Source organism: Polistes canadensis, unplaced genomic scaffold (assembly GCF_001313835.1).
Source record: "Polistes canadensis isolate GaletaPanama2010 unplaced genomic scaffold, ASM131383v1 scaffold_51, whole genome shotgun sequence".
NCBI lineage: Eukaryota > Metazoa > Arthropoda > Insecta > Hymenoptera > Vespidae > Polistes > Polistes canadensis.
Genome location: NW_014569598.1, coordinates 90,926 through 111,138, shown reverse-complemented (window position 1 = coordinate 111,138; position 20,213 = coordinate 90,926). Strand labels below are relative to the sequence as shown.

Sequence of the window (20,213 nt, the reverse complement as noted above, 5' to 3'; positions counted from 1 at the left end):
GCTTTCGAAGCACGTGCGGTAAAATAATAAATCGATTATTACGTAGATTTTACTGATTTGTTTTTTTTTCTTGTGCTTAATTTGTACTGTGTTGGCTTACATTCATTATCTTACGGAGGACGAATAAAATCGTATTAATATATGACATAGCAGAATATAAATCGTTTATTTAATTTAAATCGTATCAAATATATATTTAAATGAACACTTTGTCGTATATCAAAATTACACCGTCTCCTTAATAAAACATCTCTAGGATATTGTAACTTAAATCTTATTTTAAACGTTATGATATATCCTAAAATGAAAATATGATATCCTGTTGGTTGTAGTATCGTAAATCTATGTCACTTTTTCTTTGGCAAAGGCGGTGGTACTAATTTAACATCAGAAAAATACGAATGATTCAAACCTTTCCTAGCTGTTATCCTTTCGTTAGGATCATATATCAAGAGTTTCTGTGGTCAATATAAAAACATATTATAATAAATGGTACAACAGTTGTCGAAGCTCGACGTCTCGTTCAATACAAACCATGAGTAAATCTTTGGCTTCTGCATCTAAAGTAGGTACAGCTTCATCCAAATCAGTCGGCTCCCATCTTGGAAACATTGATTTGTAATCACGAAGCTGTGTTACACCTGGCCAGATACTTTCATCTGGTGTTCCAAGCAAATGAAATATTTTAAACAATTGATCTATCTCGGAATCACCTGGGAAGAGCGCTCTTCTTGTAGCCTGTAAGAAACAAAATGAAAACAAACGGAAGAAGAAAAGAAAAGAATCAAAACGAAAGAAGATAACAATTAAAACACGCAAAGAATTACATTCCTGTATTGTACTGTTTATTATTAATCCCATGAGCTTACAAACCATTTCTGCAAAAATACAGCCAAGGCTCCATATATCCACAGCACTCGAATATAATTTAGTTCCTAAGAGTATCTCCGGTGCACGGTACCAGAGTGTCACTACTTCATGCGTGTAAGTTCTCACAGGAATCAAAAAAGTTCTAGCTAAACCAAAGTCGGCTAATTTAATGTATCCTTCGCGATCAATTAACAGATTTTGAGGTTTTAAGTCTCTGTGCAATATACGATTTAAATGACAAAAGGAAATCCCCTTTAGTAACTGATAGAGGTAACTCTGAAAATAAATATCTCTTTTATGTTACATATACTCTACATATTCTTTTCGCAATCTTTTCTAAAACCTTCTTGTAGATGCATATATATACTGACACACATACCATGTGTATTATATATTACATTCTTTCTTTAACATACCAAGTTATTGAATTTTAATATTACAATTAAATAATATTACAATTAAATAAATCCCCTACCTTAACAAGCGCTTGATCCAAACCACTTTTAACAGAATCTAATAATTTCTTAAGATCCTGTTGGAGAAACTCAAACACAAGATATAAATGTTTATCACCATCGACAACATCAAACAACTGCACAATGTTTGGATGCGCAAGTTCCCTCAAGAGCGAAATTTCTCTTATAGCAGTTGATGGCACCCCTTCGCTTTCCCTAATTGAAATTCATACCGCATGATTAAATGAATAGAAAAAAAGAAGAAAAAAAGAAAAGAAAATTGCATGATTAATTTTATTTGTATAGAATTCAATAAGTAATACACATTCACAGTTGGAGAATATCCAATATATTGGCCTATAATATAGTAACCCATTTTCTAGCAGTGGCAGTTATAACGTATTAATAAGAAGACAAAAAATTAAAATCAGGCGAGCATAACACAATGGAACAAGCTGAATAATGTGGTGCTACGACAATATAGTGTAACGTGGCCCCTCCAGATTCAGCTGACCCCAATGTGCAAGTTAGCATGTATGTTAGCAATGCGGATAAGCAAAAGACTTGTCAATATGAAGTCGGTTGAGAGTCTGAAAGATAACTTTTTAAGATGCATGATAATGATGGTCTTGCGAGGCAAACATAAGAAATTTATTGAAGACTGGATAGCTCGTATACCATTGAAGCGAACTGCTTAAGAAATCATATAAGTGCTGCTTTAGCTTGTGTTAGCTTCTTTACATAATATATATATATATAGATTGACTTTACATAACACAGCGTTCCTTGATTCAACATAAAAATAACATTAATAAAGACTACGACAAACAAATTACACGACAAGTAATATTTAATTTCAATGGGGATTAGGAATCGATTGTGGAATATTTCTATTAATAGAAAGATTTTATTCTTTTACATAAACCAGTCGATTCAAAGATTTTTACATATATATTTATTTCTCATAGAAAAGAATCAACCAAAAAGCATCGCTTTGTTTGTGTTAGCACGAATAATTTCCATATATGAGCATTAAATAGAACAGTGTATTATTAGCTAATGGATTAATTGAGAAACCTTGTTGTTAAGATCTAATGAGAAATAATCAAATTATTATTATATTTTATATTTTGTTGAACGATCTCAAACGAAGCTTTCAACACCCGGCGAAACTAAGTTTTTCCCGATGGACGGAGTAAGAATAAATTATTAAGAGTTACGAGCATTCCATTATTTTCATATATAAATCATCCCTGCATAAAATAAAAACAATCGGGGGAAAAACTTAAGTGTGCGTTAGAAAATAAAAATGATAATAAAAAACATACGTCTCCAAGCGAATCTTCTTGAGCGCCACCAATTTGCCGGTCAGCTTATCCTTCGCTTTATATACCACCCCATACGTCCCTTCCCCTATTTTTTCGATTTTCACGAAATTATCCATAACCTCAACGTCACGCTCGACGTCGCCTTTTCCTTGACACGCCGTCGTTTTGTCGTTCTTTTAATTGACGCCACTATTATAAATATTCTCTTTACTACTTAAGATCGACGATGAATAATGCAGTCGATCGTCGAACACCACTATCGGTTTATTGTTCTTAGTGTTTATCAACAAGGAAAGAAGAATTGTACGCACGTTGACTCTTCCAGCGCGTAATTTTAGGCGTTTGCGCAGTGCCGACCTTTCTTACTAGATGAAAATTTGTCTAAAAAACGAAAAGAATTTATTTCATAGTTTTTAAATGAACCTTCCGGATATATATATATAAATATATGATTTATTGCGGTAATTTACTTCAATAATATTATCATGTGTTCACGACGAAATCTATTATTTGAACAAGAATTTCAAATTTACCGCCAATGTCTAAAATTATTAATTTCTAATATTGCTCGTCACTCACTAATTAATAGATACTAATCACTTATTTTTGTATGCAAGGTTAAAGTTTAAATGGAAACGTTTATTAAACACTGGATGATCTATTTATAAAGAGAATTACGTGTTATCGATTAATTAATATATGCAAGTATGTTTATGCGAATTGTTGTCTTGAAGATTGAGAAAGATATGAGGTAATTGTTTTGTTGACAGCGCCACCTGACGTCATCTGAGGAAACCAATATTCTAAATTTTATACATATCGCGTTTGTATTTAACAGTAAGTTTTATATATATATATATATATTCTTAAATATTAAGTAATTCTAATCATTATCTATAAAAAAATATACGAAATTAATAAATTTACGATAATTAGAAGAAAGTAAACGTGATACATATTAATTTATATAAATTTATATTTTGTTTTATAGTACTTTATGTTGCTTCATACAATAATTAGTAGAAAAATTATACTAGAGTTTAGTCCACATAAATCTATTTACATATAAAACCTTTGATATACATTTATTTTATTTCATATTGCACTTTAAATACTAGACCTTTTTCGGTCAAAGGTGCAATGAAAAATTTATTTACATGCGCATTGAATTAGATCATTGGAGAGAATTTTGCATAGATATTTTGATGTATTTACAATTACTCATATAATAATTTCGTTTGTTAATCTCTTACTAAAGTTCTTCCTGATCTTGCGAGAGTTTATTTTCCGACTGTATAGATTTATTTTGAACAAGACTGGACGAACTCAATATAACAGAAATTTGTTCCGGCAATGGACAAGCAATCAATAAGAGTTCCTCCGAACTATAATACTTGCTTAACAATTGATACAATTGTGCAAACGCAGCACTAATGCTATTCTTTATTGGACGTAATAAAATAAATTCTGTCTCTTTGTTAGCTAAATATAATTGCATAGATTGTTGAATGTTTGGAAGCTTAAATTTAATCGTTCGTAAGACGTCAGCAACTACCGTATTTACTTCCTGCGCATTTCCAAAGATTTGTTGTTTAGTATCTGCATTGGAAGTATTAGAATGTACTTTTTCTTTTTCTAACAACTGCATAACTGGATTGATCAATATAAATGTGGCATGTTGAATTAATCTTTGGCAAGCATGTTTTAAATTATTATCAACCTCTTTACGAGAGTCGATCAATTGCTCTTTCATTTTGGGTGCACCTTCTAATAGAAATTCCAACAAGGCATTGTTCGACAAAGTAAAAAGTTTCGAACTTTTTTCCAGCAATCCAAAAGCTGCCATCTTCACTCTCGAAAAATCTAAACTATATTCCTTGATGGTGAAGTCAACTTGAAATGGGGCAATTTGTTCACGTAATATCAATAAATGTTTAATTTGAAATAATTCAGCATCCAATGTAGAAGCTCGAATTTCTATTTCGTTTCTCGCTTTCTCTATACTTTGGACGCAAAGGGATATAGCTTCTTGACTTAGCGATTGAAAAACTGATCTATCTACGCATCGATAAAGTCTTGACAAACAAACCAAAGTTCTACGAACCGTTGGATACCACATTCCATGTAAATCTGCCGGTGAACTACCCATATGCGATTTTTGATAAATCGAATCCATTATAATATGATTTCTTGACACCGGCTCAAGAATATTACTGTCATTAGATGATACAGATATTCTTTTCATTCTTGATTGACGCGTTTCTTCTCTTATGGATTCCGCTATGTCTTCCATCATTTTTAACTTTTCTGGATACGCCAAATCTCCTGGCGATGGACTATAATTTAATACGTCGGATTGTAAATACAATTGCGCGCGAAAAACGAGTCTCTCTTGCACATCATGTAAAAGTTGCAAACAAATATTTCCAAAGCCTTCTAAAGGCTCAAAGTTATTTTGCACGTGTTCGTCTAACATTTCTATCCTTAAAATACAACAGATTTCTGCTAGAGTTTCTAAATGATTAATGTGAATGATAAATGGTCTTACAGTGTCGTATAAAGAGGTACACAGACTTTCTAAAAATGTTGTTAGGCCTATGGATGGCTTAGAAAAGAATTCATAAAACAATCTATATTCGTCGACGGACGCGTGTAAAAGCAAGGCACACGAATGTCTGACTAAACTGCAATGATCTCCATTATATCTTTCTTTTATAGCAGATAAAGATTTCTGAATACTAGGACCCAATACCAAACCTCTTTGACTCCAGTAATATTGATGACATTCTACTAATAAATTATTATATTCTTGTCGCTTAGTAGATTTAGTTTCCACTTGATCTATGATAGGTTTTACTTTGGAAACAATAGTTTGAAATCTCCCATAAAATAATGCCAAAGCAGCATCTATGTTTTCTTGTACGCCTTCAGTTTCGTTGAAATTTAAAATGCTTTCTGTGGTTCTTGAAAATAAATTGAAAATATAATTTTGTATCAAAGTTATAATCTTGAATTGGCAATGTCTATACTTGACTAAATAAGTGGTACTTTCTTTGAAAGTATTGTTTGTCTGTAAAGCATCCATATTAGTATCTACCTTCTCTACTATATTAAAAAACATATCGCTGTTTACAGATAATGTAGAAGCCTCTAATTTTTCCATTATCACGTCTACTTCTTTAAAATATTTTACGTTCTCTGCTATGCTCTCTACCATAGAGTTTAATCTCTTTTGATCGGTGATCAGTTCTTCGCTTGCATTATGTAAGGATGATGTTTTATCCGATACTTCAGCGTATTGTTTAAACAAAATAGAAAAATCTTCCAAGGTATCCGTAATCAATTCACAAAGTTCTCTGCATTCTTGGCGACGAGTTTTAAGATCATCCAAGTATAACATATATTTCAAATTTTCAGATGATATATATTCCCTCTCTAATTTAGTATAATATTCTAAAACATCTTGACAACGTTCTATTTGTGTTATTTTATCACATTTGTCTTGATCCAAAGATTCACCAATTTCACTCGCATTTTCGTTAGTTGTAATATCCAGAGAAGACAATTCTTGTTCTAATTTTTGCAAACAATCTTTTTGTAGATCTGTTAACGGTGCCAAACAATTTTCAGCAGAATCCCATTGAATCAGATCATCTGGTGTACACGTCATTCTCGCCATTTTCTTACATTTTTAACATCAAAATTCGATTGCATATCGAACTGCATTTCGCAGCGCCATCTTGCTGTTAAGACTGCTCTACTTGCATTACGCCTAACCAATATGACATAACAGGTTTTGAGCACCAAATTCAAATTAAATTCACAATTTCGCAAATCGATAGAGCTTTTAATAAATATATACAAATTTAATTGCACTTTATTTTTATTATTAAAAAATAATACGAAAAATAGAGAGATTAATGTTCTTTCATTATATTTATATCATATACATATACACGAGATAAACATTTCATATATATATTATATTCTTATAATTTAAGAATATGAAATAAATGAAAGTAAATAAATCGTTCTTATGTTTTTTTTATTATTATTTATCTTTAAATTAATAATTAAATTATATTTGAACACTTACATGGATATTGCGAAATATTATTAAAACTATTTAAGTCTTCCAGTTTTTTTATTGAATGTGTTGACGCCTACGTGCAGCTCTTTGTTTATCGAAACGCAATTCCATTTCTTCTAAAACCCGTGGAGTGTAACGAACAACAAGCTTAACTGAATTTTGAGCTTGTTTTAAAAGTTCTACCGCCTTTTCGTGATTCTCTCCTTCGACGCACTGATAAAATTTATTTCGGGTAAGACGAGCTTACAGTTTTTAATGAATTTAACACGTTAAACACCATGCCGATCCCTATGGACCGACTTTAGATTTTTAGTCCAGGCCGTGTCGGTCATCGATGGCCGACATTCTTATGTTTTGTTTTTTCTACGACTGACAGATCGTCGTAGTCTAAACGATAAACTCAAAAAACGAGGCTTGGAGCTTAACGTGTTAAAACTAACAAGTATTTCCGAAAAAACAAAACAATGTTTTTACTAACCACACCATTGACGGAAAGTAGCTGATCTCCACGTTTCAATCCACCGTGTCTATCCGCGACACCACCAGGAATAATTCGTGAAATATAAATAGGAGAATTTTGTTCCTTTCCTCCCATTACATTAAACCCAAGACCCTCCTCAGTTTTCGGTAATTCTACAACTCGTGGATGTGCGTGTCCTTCGCTAGCTGCAAATGCAGCGACAGTGGCTTTCGCGGTAGCCGATGCACGCACATCTTGGGATCCCTTTGCACAAATGATTTTTATTTCATTTCAATATTTATTTCCTTTAATTTTGATCAAAATAAATATAAAATATTATACCTGAATATCTACGGTTTCGTATACGTGCTCATATACTTCTCTTACGGCACTAAGAAAATCGCTTTGCAATACTTTTTGTAACGCAGCTAATTTCGTTGTTGGAACCTCACCACCTAGAATTTTCATCTAAGATTAATACGTATATCAGATATTGAATTCGAAATAGAACTTTAACGTTTTACCTTTTTGTAGTTTGTCAAGCAATTCAATGGATCTCTTAACATCTGGAAAAGTAGCATGAAAGAAATAATCAATAATAATGCACTCTTATAGTTTACTATTAATATAATATTAATTTACATGACGGTTGCTGTCAAATTGTTATATAGTCATTTTTACCTCGTGCTAAGGTAAGCGGTTCGCCCATCGTAGTCATTTTTCTCTGTTTTAAACAATGCCAGATAACTTGAAACTTATATTCTATCGCATCAGATTATTGCTAATTCTATAAATATATTATTAATAATTCTAATGTTTCTCCACTTGCTTGATCTAGTTTGGAAGGTTGCAAGTAGGATCTATAAAGCAAGTTTTCAAACGTGACTGCATTATTTCGTATTTAAATTTTGATTGGACAATAAATATCTCGACAATTCGTCGTCATAGAAATGCACTTTCTTGTTGTACGTCACTAGTAGTAGCATCTCGTGAACGATACTACAAGAATCATAATTTCAACATTATTACGTTTTTGTGACAATCATGTTGCCACGTTGTTATACGCTTAAAATGAAGTGTTTTTCGTTATAAAAAATGCAGACACAAATATAATATACAATAAAATACGAAATATCAGATATTCCAAGGGTGGAAAAGGTTAGAAAATGCAGCTTTAAAAATGCGCCTTGTTGCATCGTATAATAGATGGAGTTGGTGTCGTAATTGATTGATAAAAAGCGCACAAGTGTGTTAATGGCGCTAGTATCGTGATAGCAGCTGATCCGCGTAAATCGTGCGCTGTAGTTTTGCTCGTGGTAGATCTCGCATTGTGCAGTAGTATGCAGTCGTCGGCGCGCTTAGGTTGACGGACGTTGCGTAGGGAATAAGTGTAAAATTATCTGTTTATCAAAGATAGAATAACATATCTTAATAAGTCGTCCGTTCTATTCCACTCTAGACGGAGACAAGGGAAATACTTTTGACTACTGGGCGTGAGAGTGTATATTCGTGTGTGCTTAGTGTGTCCTGCGTGGTATTCTTTGGGTCGTGTATGTGTGTATGAATGATCGCGCGCGAGTAGATGCATGCGTGCGTGCATATTCATTTGTGAGTGAATCTGATTCTCGTAGAAATAAAAAGAGAAACGATAATAACGAGAGGGAGGAGATGGCAGAGTAGGTGAAGGAGAAGGAGGAGGAAGGAAGGGAAGATTTACAAAGAAGAAGAAGAAGAAGAAGAAGAAGGAGAAAAATAAGAAGAAGAATAAGAAGAAAAAATAGAGGGAAAAAGTAGTGAAAGGTCAGGCGGATAGGAAGGCGCATTCTCGTCGTAGAAAAACGAGTAAGTGAACGGCTTGTGCTGCTGGTTTATTCCAAGTTAGGTGATGACACCAGTCTTCTTCTTCTATCCTTTTTCATTTACTATTCCTTTTCTTTCTATTTGTCTTACTCTTTCCTCTCTTCTTCTTCTTCTTCTTCTTCTTCATCATCTTGTTCTTCTTGAACTGTTCGACCCTTTCTTGGGATCGCGCGTAAATACAGTGCGCGCACACGTGTGAGAGACAACGGTCTTTCCCTCTCTTTTCTATTAACGTCATACGTATATAAACGCGCGCACTCACGCACACACACACATAGAAGGGTACACGAGAAAGAGGTGACTGACACCTGATGCGTCGATGACCATGCCGCCCGTATACACAAGTCGCGTGCGCGTTTAACCTCGATTCGTGACGTAATACTAACTACCGCTAATGCTTCAACGATTCCCCATTCAACCTGTATTATTTCCTAGTTTATATAATGTATACGTGTATATCGGGTTGCACGGAAAGTTTTTGCTGAGTTATATTCTATGTATATATATATATATATATATGTATGCATTTTTTTTAACACCGGCATGAAATTACCGGTTAACTCAACGTTTAAATCATTAAGTTGCCTGAAAGGTTCTTACCGATGTTTGGGAAAAATGTGTGCACGTTAAAATTATAATTCGAATAAATATACACACGTATAATATGTGATGTTAATTGTGACAGTGGAAGAAATTGATTTTATGATTGTTTTCTTGTTTTTTTTTTATATATTACAATTAAAGCATTAAATATATTTGATCTATTTGTTGGCTTATATTAAACCTCTCGTAATTACCTATGCATATATCATACTAACTTGGAGGTACACTTGTTTATCAGGATTCCTCAGCGATTACATCATCAAACGCAATTTAGATATTTCTCAATGAAAACATAAGTCGATTGAATATTGAAAGAATTCGAGATCGTTAGAGTTACCGTTCGTCATTTTTCCTCGTTTTTTCTTACCTAATTTACATGCCTCCCTTTTACCATTTTATAAAATCTACATAACACGCATTTACTATCCTACCGCGTCGAATTGCACAACGTTGCATTTGGTTTATTATTTCATTCTACATGGGTAATGTAGCAAATCAACAGTTAGAGAACTCTTAAGGGGGGAAATACGTGTAGAGGCTTCAAAAAATTCCATTTTTTTCGCTTGTAAAACTATTTAAAAATAAAATAAAAAGTAAAATTTCAAGTTAATTTTTGCTATTCGTTCAAAAGTTATAAGCGATTAAGTGAGCGTCCGTCGTTGAAGTGTCGGAACGCGTGGCATGTAATACGGAGCGGTCTAACTTTTTTCGGATATCTCCGCTAGTTTTCGAGATAAATCTTTACAAATTTCGGAATATGTTCTCAAATATATGTGTAAAATGACCCTATAATATTAATAAATCATATAAATTTTTAATGCGTTAAAAAAATGCATGAACATCACAATGAAAACATCGTTTTACACGTATTTCCTCCCTTAATTTATTTGAATATTATTTTTCGTTATGTTTCTAACGAACAGAGAGAAAAAGAACTAATCAATATCGTCCGGTGCTAAAAGTGTATGTTAATTCGTTTGAAAACATTATCAACGATCATCACGTTCGAACGATTCGATAATCCCTTTTGTTCCCCTTTTACCCTTTTGGGACACGTGTCGCTGTAAATTTGATAAGGATGGTCACGTCGAGTGTCAAGTATATACTGAATATATACATGTGTACATGTTAATCGAAAGCGTCCAATGGTTTCCAATGGACTGTAAATACAGCTATGCGCATTCACCACTACATATACTCGTATCTATGTATAAATGTATCCGTGTATCTATTTATCTATGTACGTATGTATTATATGTACGGATTGAATCGATAACGTCGACGAGCCTTTACCTTCTCTCAGAATTCCATTTCACTTCGTAGTTACTCATCCGATCGGAGCTCGATCGAATCGTCAGTGATTTTTCAAGGCTTTTTCTTCCTCTCGATCATGCTCGATCGATCGACAAATTTTACCCCGATAGAAAGTCGAATAAGGTATTTCCTTTTTTCTTTTTCTTTTTCTCTTTCTTTTTCTTTTTTTAACGATACCTATCGAAATATGAGCCGTTTTTACTATTAAATTGACGTAAGCCGAGTTAAAATTAGTTTCAGTTAGGCATGAATAACTTCTTTTTATATTGTTAATAACAAAGCCTAAATGGTATATAATATCCTTATGAACTAATCGATAAAAGTTTCACTATAGCATTGGTGTTTCTTTTTTCTTTATTTTTTTGTTGAAACTGATATGAGAACCATTTGCAGATTCAACAAAATCCTTGCGTTTCTTCCATAGTTTTATTCATTGTTGTACAATACAAATAATTGTAATAAAAATAAATATTAACAAAAAATGTTCGCAATTTTATTCACCTAATCTATTGTCATTATTTCCGGTAGCAGTGTCAGTAATATAATCCATGCTTATTCAGCTGTATTTATTTGGATGAAATGATGCATGTGCTCTAATATATTCGTGCGCAAACTCCATTCGTTTCTGTTTAGAACAAACATTTTGCTACGATTGAAGGCCGATTTGTGTGAGCTAATCTCGAATAAACGAACGTTTTTAATATCAAGGAAGATTCATACATAGATAAGGACACATTTCAAATATACACATACACGTATTACACAAACGTATTTCGACGTGTGCGTGTTTCAACGTAAATGGATCTCCACGTCTCTACTTTACAGAGCATATATCTTGCGTGTGATATCATACGGTGTAGGATATTCGTCACGCGACCACCATTCTCGTAACAAAAATTCTCTACAAAATTATCTACCAGAGACAACGGACTAACTTTCCCACGCTTTTCTTATCCAAAGTGAAATTTAATGTAGGTTGCGCGCATACTTTAGTTCTATATTACGATTTACATGTTTAAAAACACATTTTTCTCGCGAAAGACTAAATGTAACCTTGTTCTCTTCCAAAAAAAGCAAAAAATAAGAGAAGAAAAATAATTGGACAAGTAAAGAGAAAATAGTAATATTCTTTATAAACGTATATAGATCAGGGTAAGAAAGCAGTAACAAAGTGGTTAATAAGAATTCCGGTGTCGATCTTATTAGAGGTCTCATCGCTAATGCGATAAATCCATCGGTTAAATCTCGTCTCTCGAAAATTTCTCTTCGCCTCTTGTTACTCCTACTCGTCGTGTTCTCTGCTTCTATTCCGCCTTGCTACTCGTCTTGCCTTCTCTCTTCTTAGTTGGTTGCACTCTAAAGAACGACTTACTCAGCCACCAAATCGACCTATCTCCCTCCCTTCTTCTTCACCCTATCCTCTTGTTACCCTTTTCCCTCTCATTCTTTTTTTTTCTTCTTCTCTTTTTTTTTTTTTTTTTTTATTCCAGTCCTTATTTTTCCTCAGGGAGCTTAATTCAATTTTACTGGGAAGATCGATAAGCAAGCTCGTCGCGTAGTTTTATCAAAACCACCACTCTCTCTAACTAGTCCTTCCTGTATTTAACGATGAAGGTAGTTTTATCAAAAGAAAAGGTTCCTAATTAAATCTTCAAGAAATAGATACTATTTCGAAGCGTTAACACTTTGTAATCAGAATGACAATGGAAATTGGTGATTCGTATAATTCGAGTGTAATACAAGTGCAAATCGAATAGAGAGGAGAGGAGAGGAGAGTAAAACATACAGTGAAAGAGAGGATAACGAACGGGAACATCGGTCGTCATCGATATCGAGAAGAGAATCTCTCTCTCTCTCTCTCTCTTTTTCTTTTTCTCTTTGTAAGGTCTATGAAAGCTCTCCTCTAATAATAAACACGATGCGCAGAAATGGGAACGCTCGAGAATGGCGCGCGATTCATGGAAGCGAAACACACTCGTACTTTAATCAGAAACGAAAGGAAACAATATGTCTGGGTGCCAAGGGAGTAAGTGCTATCGTAAATATCGATCTGTCGGACCTCTTTCTCTTCTCTCTCTCTCTCTCTCTCTCTTTCTTTGTTCCTCTGTACCTGCCTGACGAGATACTTTTGTAAATTGGATCGGAAATAGTATCGACGTCTAGTCAAATCTAATTGATTTAACGATCCTTAGGAAATATTTAACTGGTAGGTAAAGCTGGATATAGGACACGACAGTTGTTTTATTCAAAATCAAAGATTTAGGTGAGAGATTCTCGGTTAGTAGTAAACCCATGTTATAGAAGAGATAAGTAAACGAACGGGTACACTAATGCACAGCTTTGACACAACCTTGACGAGAGATGCTGTTGTAAATTGAATTAGTAATGGAATCAACGTGTAATCAAATCTAATTGATTTAACCATCCTTCTGAAATATTTAACAATCATACGTAAAAGAAAAGGAACCCTTAATGCAACCTTGACGCGGGGATATTGGTGTAAATTGGGTCGGAAATAGGAATCGACGCGTATCCAAATCAAATTGATTTAATCATCCCTCTGAAATATTTAACACTAGGGAGCCGTGATATTGCACAACAGTTATGTTTTATTCAAAATCAGCGAAATCAGAGAGGAACGTTGAGTTAAGATTTACGTGTGATAAGTAAGAGGAGTGAAGAATAGAAAAGAAAAGAAAAGAAAAGGAAAGAAAAGAAAAGAAAAAAAAAGAGAAAAAGAAAAAAATGAATATAAAAATTTGTAGGGAAGGAGGAGTAGTAGGACGACGACGTGTCTCGCCCAAGGCTAGAGCAATATGCGCCGATTGTCCTCGTCTCTAGTCCGTGGAAGAAGGGCCAAAGGGTGGTGGGGTAGGAAGGACTGAAACGACGAACAGGTCCAGGAGGGAAGCAGAGTAGAACATAGCAGAGCGAAGAGGAGGGGCGTAGCTTTTGCACGAGAAGAGGTCAAAGGTTATAGAGAGACAGGCGCGAAATAGAAAGCTCTTTTCCTGAAAGTCATATCGTTGAGAAAAACGGATACGAGCCGAGCCGATTCAAGTCGAATTGAGATGAGGCTTTCGTCGTCCTTTGACCTCCTCCTTTGATCCTTCCTAGTCGTTCTTTTTTTCCGTTCCTCCTTCCGTTCCTATAAACCTTTCTCTCTCTTTGAACCTCTTTGTTTTTCCTCGCTAGCGCGTCCCAATTGTTGATCGCATTTCATAGACCATCGGCCCGACTATTCATTTACCTTTACCCTTTTTACACCATCGTATTATCTTCGTTTCTTTTGACCTATCATAAAAACTTAATACATAGCAATCAAGAAGATGTTGGGCGAGGGAAGACGCGATGGGTTCTTCGTGTATTACAGGATTCAATGATTTACAAATTGGCTATTAATTTTCTTTTTTTCCTTCTTCTTCTTGTATTTTTTTCTTTTATAGAAAAACAAATTTGTTTTCCCTTTAGGTGCGATGAGCTAGTAAGAGCTATTCCAGGAGGGCAGCTGGAGGGCAGCGAGTAGTAGCGGAGCGAATCTTATTCGCTTTTGGATAGAGAAGGTCAAAGGAGAAGGTGGAGGAGGAGGGGGCAGGAAAGGGCGGCAGGAAAAGGCGGCATGTCGTTGCTGTCGAGTCGTGCCGGCCGAAAAGGGCCCATTCTCTGCTTCATTGCGCTGCTCTTCGTTTTCGCTCTCTATCAGCTGGGTATCATTTGCGGCACCGATAAGAACGGACCTGCCGTCACGATGCTCGCGAAAGAGGTAAGAATGAATGAATGAAGGAAGGAAGGAAGGGAGGAAGGAAGGAAAGAAAGAAGAGAAGGGAAGAAAATGCAACTACTAGTCCAAGTTGCTTTTTTTTTTTTTTTTACGCATATGAATGTGTTTCTACCGTTCGCTTTCAGAAATACGTTATTGGACCATTCGACCATAAAACCTACACCTACGATCGATACATGCCGCTTATTTTCATCGGAGGCGTGCCGAGATCAGGCACGACCTTGATGCGCGCCATGCTCGATGCGCATCCCGACGTGAGGTGAGTGCAGTCGGTCGTTAGCAATCATTTTCTCTCATCGGTTTTTCCCCCTAACAAATCGGTAAATAAATCTCCTCTCTGGCTTCTCCCTTTTCTTTTTCGAAAAAAAAACGACGACTTTTGAAAGTCGATTAATCGAGTATACATTTTTAACAAAGTTTTTTTCTTTTTCTACGAAATCTCATCAGGGAGAAAGAGAGAGAGAGAGAGAGAGGGAGAGAGAGAGAGAGAGAGAGGATTAGTTAGTTGTCACTATTTACTTGCTTCCTTGAAACCTCACGTTTCAAGGTAAGAATGTTGTAAGTTGCCGTGCTAGGTGAAACGTGGCATGGTAAACGTATTCCTATTCTAATTTATCCACCCTTCTCTCTCGTCCGACGGTCGTAAATCGATTTTCGCCTTCAATCGCGCATATCTAATGCACGCCAACCAACGACATCGTCCGATAGAGCTTAATTCGAACATTAGGTGCGGTCAAGAGACCAGAGTTATACCGCGGATTCTGCAAATGAAGATGCACTGGTCCAAATCCGAGAGAGAAAATCTACGGCTCACGGAAGCTGGTATCTCTAAAGATGTAAGCATCTATTTAGTAAACTAGATGAATGTAATCAATTTCAGCTTATTTATTACTTAGATAAAACTACTTTGTAGGTGATAGACAGCGCAATAGCGGCGTTTTGTTTGGAGATAATAGCTCGTCACGCGGAACCAGCTGCTAGATTATGCAACAAAGACCCCTTAACCCTGAAAATGGGCTCCTACATGCTCGAGCTTTTCCCTAACGCCAAGTTTATTTTTATGGTACGAGATGGTCGAGCCACCGTTCACTCCATTATCTCGAGAAAGGTAAAAAAAGTCTCGTAGAATTTTCTATTCCGCCTACTCGATGAATTTCCCGAACGAACGTTCTCTCCTCATTTCTAGGTCACCATCACCGGGTTCGATCTGACGTCTTATCGTCAATCATTGATCAGATGGAATCACGCTATTTCCGCAATGTATGGACAATGTCGGGAGGTTGGATCGGAGAGATGTTTGATGGTACCTTACGAACAACTGGTTTTACATCCGAGGCAATGGATGAAAAAGATTTTACATTTTTTGGACGTGCCTTGGAACGAATCGGTTATGCATCACGAGGAATTTATTAACAAACCTGGCGGCGTGCCTCTGAGCAAGTTAGTAAGAAAAAAGAAAAGAAATACGTCTTTGGCTTTTCATCGAAATGATCATACGAACGTTGCCAATAATTCCATCTAATCGTCATTTTTCTATGCTCGTTTTTGTTCAACTATGCAGGGTCGAGAGATCGTCGGATCAGATAATAAAGCCGGTTAATCTAGAAGCTTTGACCAAATGGGTGGGCAACATTCCTGATGATGTAGTCAGGGAAATGCCAGACATTGCGCCGATGCTTTCCGTTCTCGGTTATGATCCTTATGCCAATCCACCCGTTTACGGTGCCCCCGACAGTCTAGTTAGCGACAATACCAGACGGTAATTATTACTTGTAATTATTCCAATAGTTCTCTATTACAAAATGTTATTTATTACAAACATTTTATTCCCTATTATTTTGTTTTCTTTATTTTTTAGGGTGCTAGCCGACGGAGAAGTTTGGGCTAAGAAAGCTCGTCAATTCGATCTACGAGTTAAACCAATTGGATTGAGTAACGAGGACGATACTACCAACGCTCCTCCTCCACCAAATGCGTGACCAAGGATGATCGACGAGCAACCTTCTTTAGGCACGCTTTATTCCAATCCGTACGATTTACCGTCATAGTATAACGGAAATGCAAAACGTACCACGCGAATACCCGATGCGGCTCGTCCCATTTTTTCTCTCTCTCTCTCTCTCTCTCTCTCTCTCTCTCTCTCTCTCTCTCTCTCTCTCTCTCTTACACACATTCTCTCTATTCTCTTTCATCCTCGCAACTCCCGCGCAGTGCGCCCGGAGACGCGCAAACTCTCTCACCCACCACCTAAACCAAGGGAAAATCGAATCCGCGGAATTCACTGTAATCTCTCGCGACGACGACCTCTTTTCGAAATAACAATTATGATAATTTTGTTTATCGCTTTCCGAATATTTTATTTGTCATTCATTTCCTCTTTATTTCATTATCATTCGTTCAACCGAGTCGCATCGTTTCCAAACTTATACATCAACCCCATTCGAATTTCATTCAATTTAAATTATATTTTTTATTCTTTTTAGACAAGTAAGAGAACGAAAAAAAAAGGTAATGATTAATTTATTTATTTTTTTTCTATCCTTTACGTGCGACATGTGTTATTAAAAGAAATATCTAAAAAAGAGCTTTCGCGTCCCCGTCCTGAATCTCTAGCGATATATCTCGATTTTTGGATTATTTTATCATTCTAATAGAAAATCTTCATCGGGTTCTAAAAGATTACTCTAAAGGAATAAAACATTCAATATTTTCTTGTACGAATGCAAACTAAAGAATTATTATAGCTTTTCTCTCGTTATAAACTAGACTAAATTATATTGATTTTAATACTTTTTGTTTTTTGTTTTTTTCTTGTTTCTTTTTCGTTTCTCAATTAAATACAATCATTTGCAAAGAGAACTGTATCATACATATAAATGTATACATATATATATATATATATATATATTTACGCGGATGATTCTCATTGCGATGTGAACATTTATTTAGTATCGTTTGGAATGTTAGTTTCCAACAAATTATGCGATTAAATTATTTTAATATTATATACCAACTCTAAAGTTTTTTTACCGTTTACCACCACTCTTTCATTCCACGTTGGCTAAGATCTTGAAAATATAAATTAAATGAAAAACATCGAACAAGAAAATCTTGGCCAATCGTCTATCTAATTGTAAGTTTTAACACATTCCCTGCCACGTGTATCACCATTTTGATAATGGAATTTTTTGTATTTCAATAGGGAAGAGTGTTATATAATTCGACAAAGTTTAATTTCAATTTTGTAATACAAAAGAAAACTTATTAGATGCTTTTGTAATAAGAAAAATAATAATATCATGCGGAATGAAGATTTATCCTCGTCGTAAAGTAGAAAACGACGCGAGTTAAAAACAGGTAATGGAAATCCAACAAGCGGACGTTGCTGCAATTTTCCCTATAAGGAAAATGTAAAATATTGTAATAGTAAGATTGCAAGGGACCACTACCAAAATGATGACAACATTTACCGATGTGATTGTTCTAACAAATAATCATCCTCACGTCTCCCCTTTGGGTTCAACAAAATACAACGGTACATGAAACTATAAATGAAAAACATGAAAAAATAAATATATTATCGTTTCGTAAATTTATTATTTAATATTTTCAAACATATATTTTTATTGCGAAATAAATTTATTTCCCCTGTTGTTATGTCGCACAAATTATTTTGAAAATATTTACAAACACCGAACAAATAAATCTTTCCACAGTAGAGAAACGGAAAACTAAAATACACAAATTTTCACAAATATATTAAACTTCATGGAGCGTTACCACCGTTTTATGTACGCGTTGCGTGGTAATGTCGCTTGCGTTAGTCAAATGCAGCTTTACAGGGAAGAACGTGTTAATAATAATAATAACAATAAAAAAAGAAAGAAATGATATAGTGGACATGATATATATAGATATTATAACATCATTTTATTAAATTTAAATTAAAATCGGTTATAAATTATGGTGATGAGTTCGAATACTAGGACTAGGACAAATGGTTCTCGCAGCTTTGTTCTGTATATATATATATATTTATATATATATATATATATATATACTCATTTTTATATTGCATATATGTAGTTGTTGAAGGATGAGCGTTTATCGTCGTAGATATCACACAAACATACGTACACTTTCTCTCACAATACACGCATTCTATTTCTTTTTCTCCCTCTCTCTTTCTTTCTTTCGATTTAATGAAATAACAAAAGAAAAGAAATGCTTTTCACCAATAAGCGTCTATTATAGAGGGTGACTCGTATCTTCTACGAATTCATAGATACATCCAATTTCTTCTCACCTATTTTTTATCTCTCTCGAAACCTTTTTCAAAGGCCGGAAATCGAATCGATCATTCTTCATATTCTTTTTTTTTTTTTTCTTTTCTCTTTCTATCGAACGTTACGCACGCAATATAAATCGTCTCCCAAGTTTATTTTTTTATTTTTATATCGATCGCGACGACGAAACGCGTTGATAGAAAAGAATAATTACAAAAAGAAGAAAAAACAGAAGATTTTCTTCATTCAATTATTATTTATTATATATTTCTCTAATTTCTTCTTTTTTTTTTTCCCAAAGACAGCTCCAGCGTGTATCGAAGACGCGATGTAAAGCGCGCGCACCTGCACACCTATATTTCATTATCGCTAATTACATTCCGCTAATTACGCAAAGAAGCAAATGTAATAATGGTAATAATAATAATAGTAGTGATAATAATAATAGTAATAATAATAATGGAAAAAAAAGGAATTGCATAAATCTTTTTTTTACGTCGTCGCATCTTTTCAAAAAAGTTGCCAGCAACTTTTATATTTATACTTCTTTTTCAGAATGAACTCTCTCTCTCTCTCTCTCTCTCTCTCTGATACTATCTGGAGCTTCGTCTTATCGCAAAAATGTATATAGATCTTTTTCTCTCTATCTATCTATCTCTCTCTCTCTCTCTTTCTCGCTCTACCTTTCTCTCACCTTCCTTTTCCTTTTTTTCGTTCTATTTCGTTATTTCTCGTCCTCCTACTCGAGCGCGTCTCGCTCGAATTCCATCATTTCGGATTAAATCGTAAATTCTAAAGTCACAACAGAAATAAAATGAAAAAAAAAGAAACAATATCTCGCTCGCTCTCTCTCTCTCTCTCTCACACTCTCTCTCCGTTTTTATATTGGAACTCGCGCCGAGACTCGTACGGCTTTTACTTTGTTATAAAAAACGTTATCAAGATAATGGCAGTGCGGTTATATAGCGGAGAATGATCTCTTAGAGATCGATCGATCGCACAACGGTGGTATGTGTGTAACTGTCTGTATTTGTTTGTCTCTCTTCCTTTCTTACTCGCCGAGATCAAAATGATCGATCTGGATCAGGCTCGAGTTATTATCGATACAAAGCAACTTGGATTTTAATCTTTTATATCTTCTTCTTATTATTATTATTTACTATTAT

General features: G+C 34.8%; 4 protein-coding genes across 8 annotated transcripts; 1 reads left to right on the top strand and 3 right to left on the bottom strand.

Annotated features, from left to right (window-relative positions):
- Positions 1–182: 182 nt before the first annotated feature.
- LOC106785463 (cyclin-dependent kinase 2-like) lies at positions 183–3,424 on the bottom strand. 4 transcript variants are annotated; one of them, XM_014745959.1, is made up of 6 exons: positions 3,124–3,424; positions 2,654–3,034; positions 1,346–1,541; positions 874–1,146; positions 535–738; positions 183–458 (listed from the first exon to the last, which is right to left on the bottom strand). In XM_014745959.1, exons 2-6 carry the CDS (start codon positions 2,767–2,769, stop codon positions 348–350), a joined length of 900 nt encoding a protein of 299 aa, XP_014601445.1. In that variant the 5' UTR covers positions 2,770–3,034; positions 3,124–3,424; the 3' UTR covers positions 183–347. The 4 variants fall into 4 exon arrangements, with proteins under 4 accessions (XP_014601445.1, XP_014601442.1, XP_014601443.1 ...); XM_014745956.1 differs by having other exon boundaries at positions 535–1,146; XM_014745957.1 differs by having other exon boundaries at positions 535–1,146; positions 3,187–3,420.
- A 208-nt stretch (positions 3,425–3,632) lies between these two features.
- On the bottom strand, positions 3,633–6,462 carry LOC106785475 (conserved oligomeric Golgi complex subunit 3). Its single transcript, XM_014745989.1, has one exon. The coding sequence runs from the start codon at positions 6,330–6,332 to the stop codon at positions 3,906–3,908; it is 2,427 nt and encodes an 808-aa protein (XP_014601475.1). The 5' UTR covers positions 6,333–6,462; the 3' UTR covers positions 3,633–3,905.
- Positions 6,463–6,562: 100 nt separating this feature from the next.
- LOC106785478 (protein lin-7 homolog C) lies at positions 6,563–8,074 on the bottom strand. The gene is made up of 5 exons (XM_014745994.1): positions 7,885–8,074; positions 7,728–7,769; positions 7,546–7,658; positions 7,222–7,467; positions 6,563–6,956 (listed from the first exon to the last, which is right to left on the bottom strand). The coding sequence occupies exons 1-5, from the start codon at positions 7,919–7,921 to the stop codon at positions 6,798–6,800; spliced, it is 597 nt and encodes a 198-aa protein (XP_014601480.1). The 5' UTR covers positions 7,922–8,074; the 3' UTR covers positions 6,563–6,797.
- Positions 8,075–8,390: 316 nt separating this feature from the next.
- On the top strand, positions 8,391–17,281 carry LOC106785477 (protein-tyrosine sulfotransferase). 2 transcript variants are annotated; one of them, XM_014745993.1, is made up of 8 exons: positions 8,391–9,045; positions 14,452–14,743; positions 14,887–15,020; positions 15,489–15,597; positions 15,675–15,869; positions 15,948–16,201; positions 16,323–16,533; positions 16,620–16,709. In XM_014745993.1, exons 2-7 carry the CDS (start codon positions 14,600–14,602, stop codon positions 16,522–16,524), a joined length of 1,038 nt encoding a protein of 345 aa, XP_014601479.1. In that variant the 5' UTR covers positions 8,391–9,045; positions 14,452–14,599; the 3' UTR covers positions 16,525–16,533; positions 16,620–16,709. The 2 variants fall into 2 exon arrangements, with proteins under 2 accessions (XP_014601479.1, XP_014601478.1); XM_014745992.1 differs by having other exon boundaries at positions 8,397–9,045; positions 16,323–16,520; positions 16,620–17,281.
- The last annotated feature ends 2,932 nt before the right edge of the window (positions 17,282–20,213 follow it).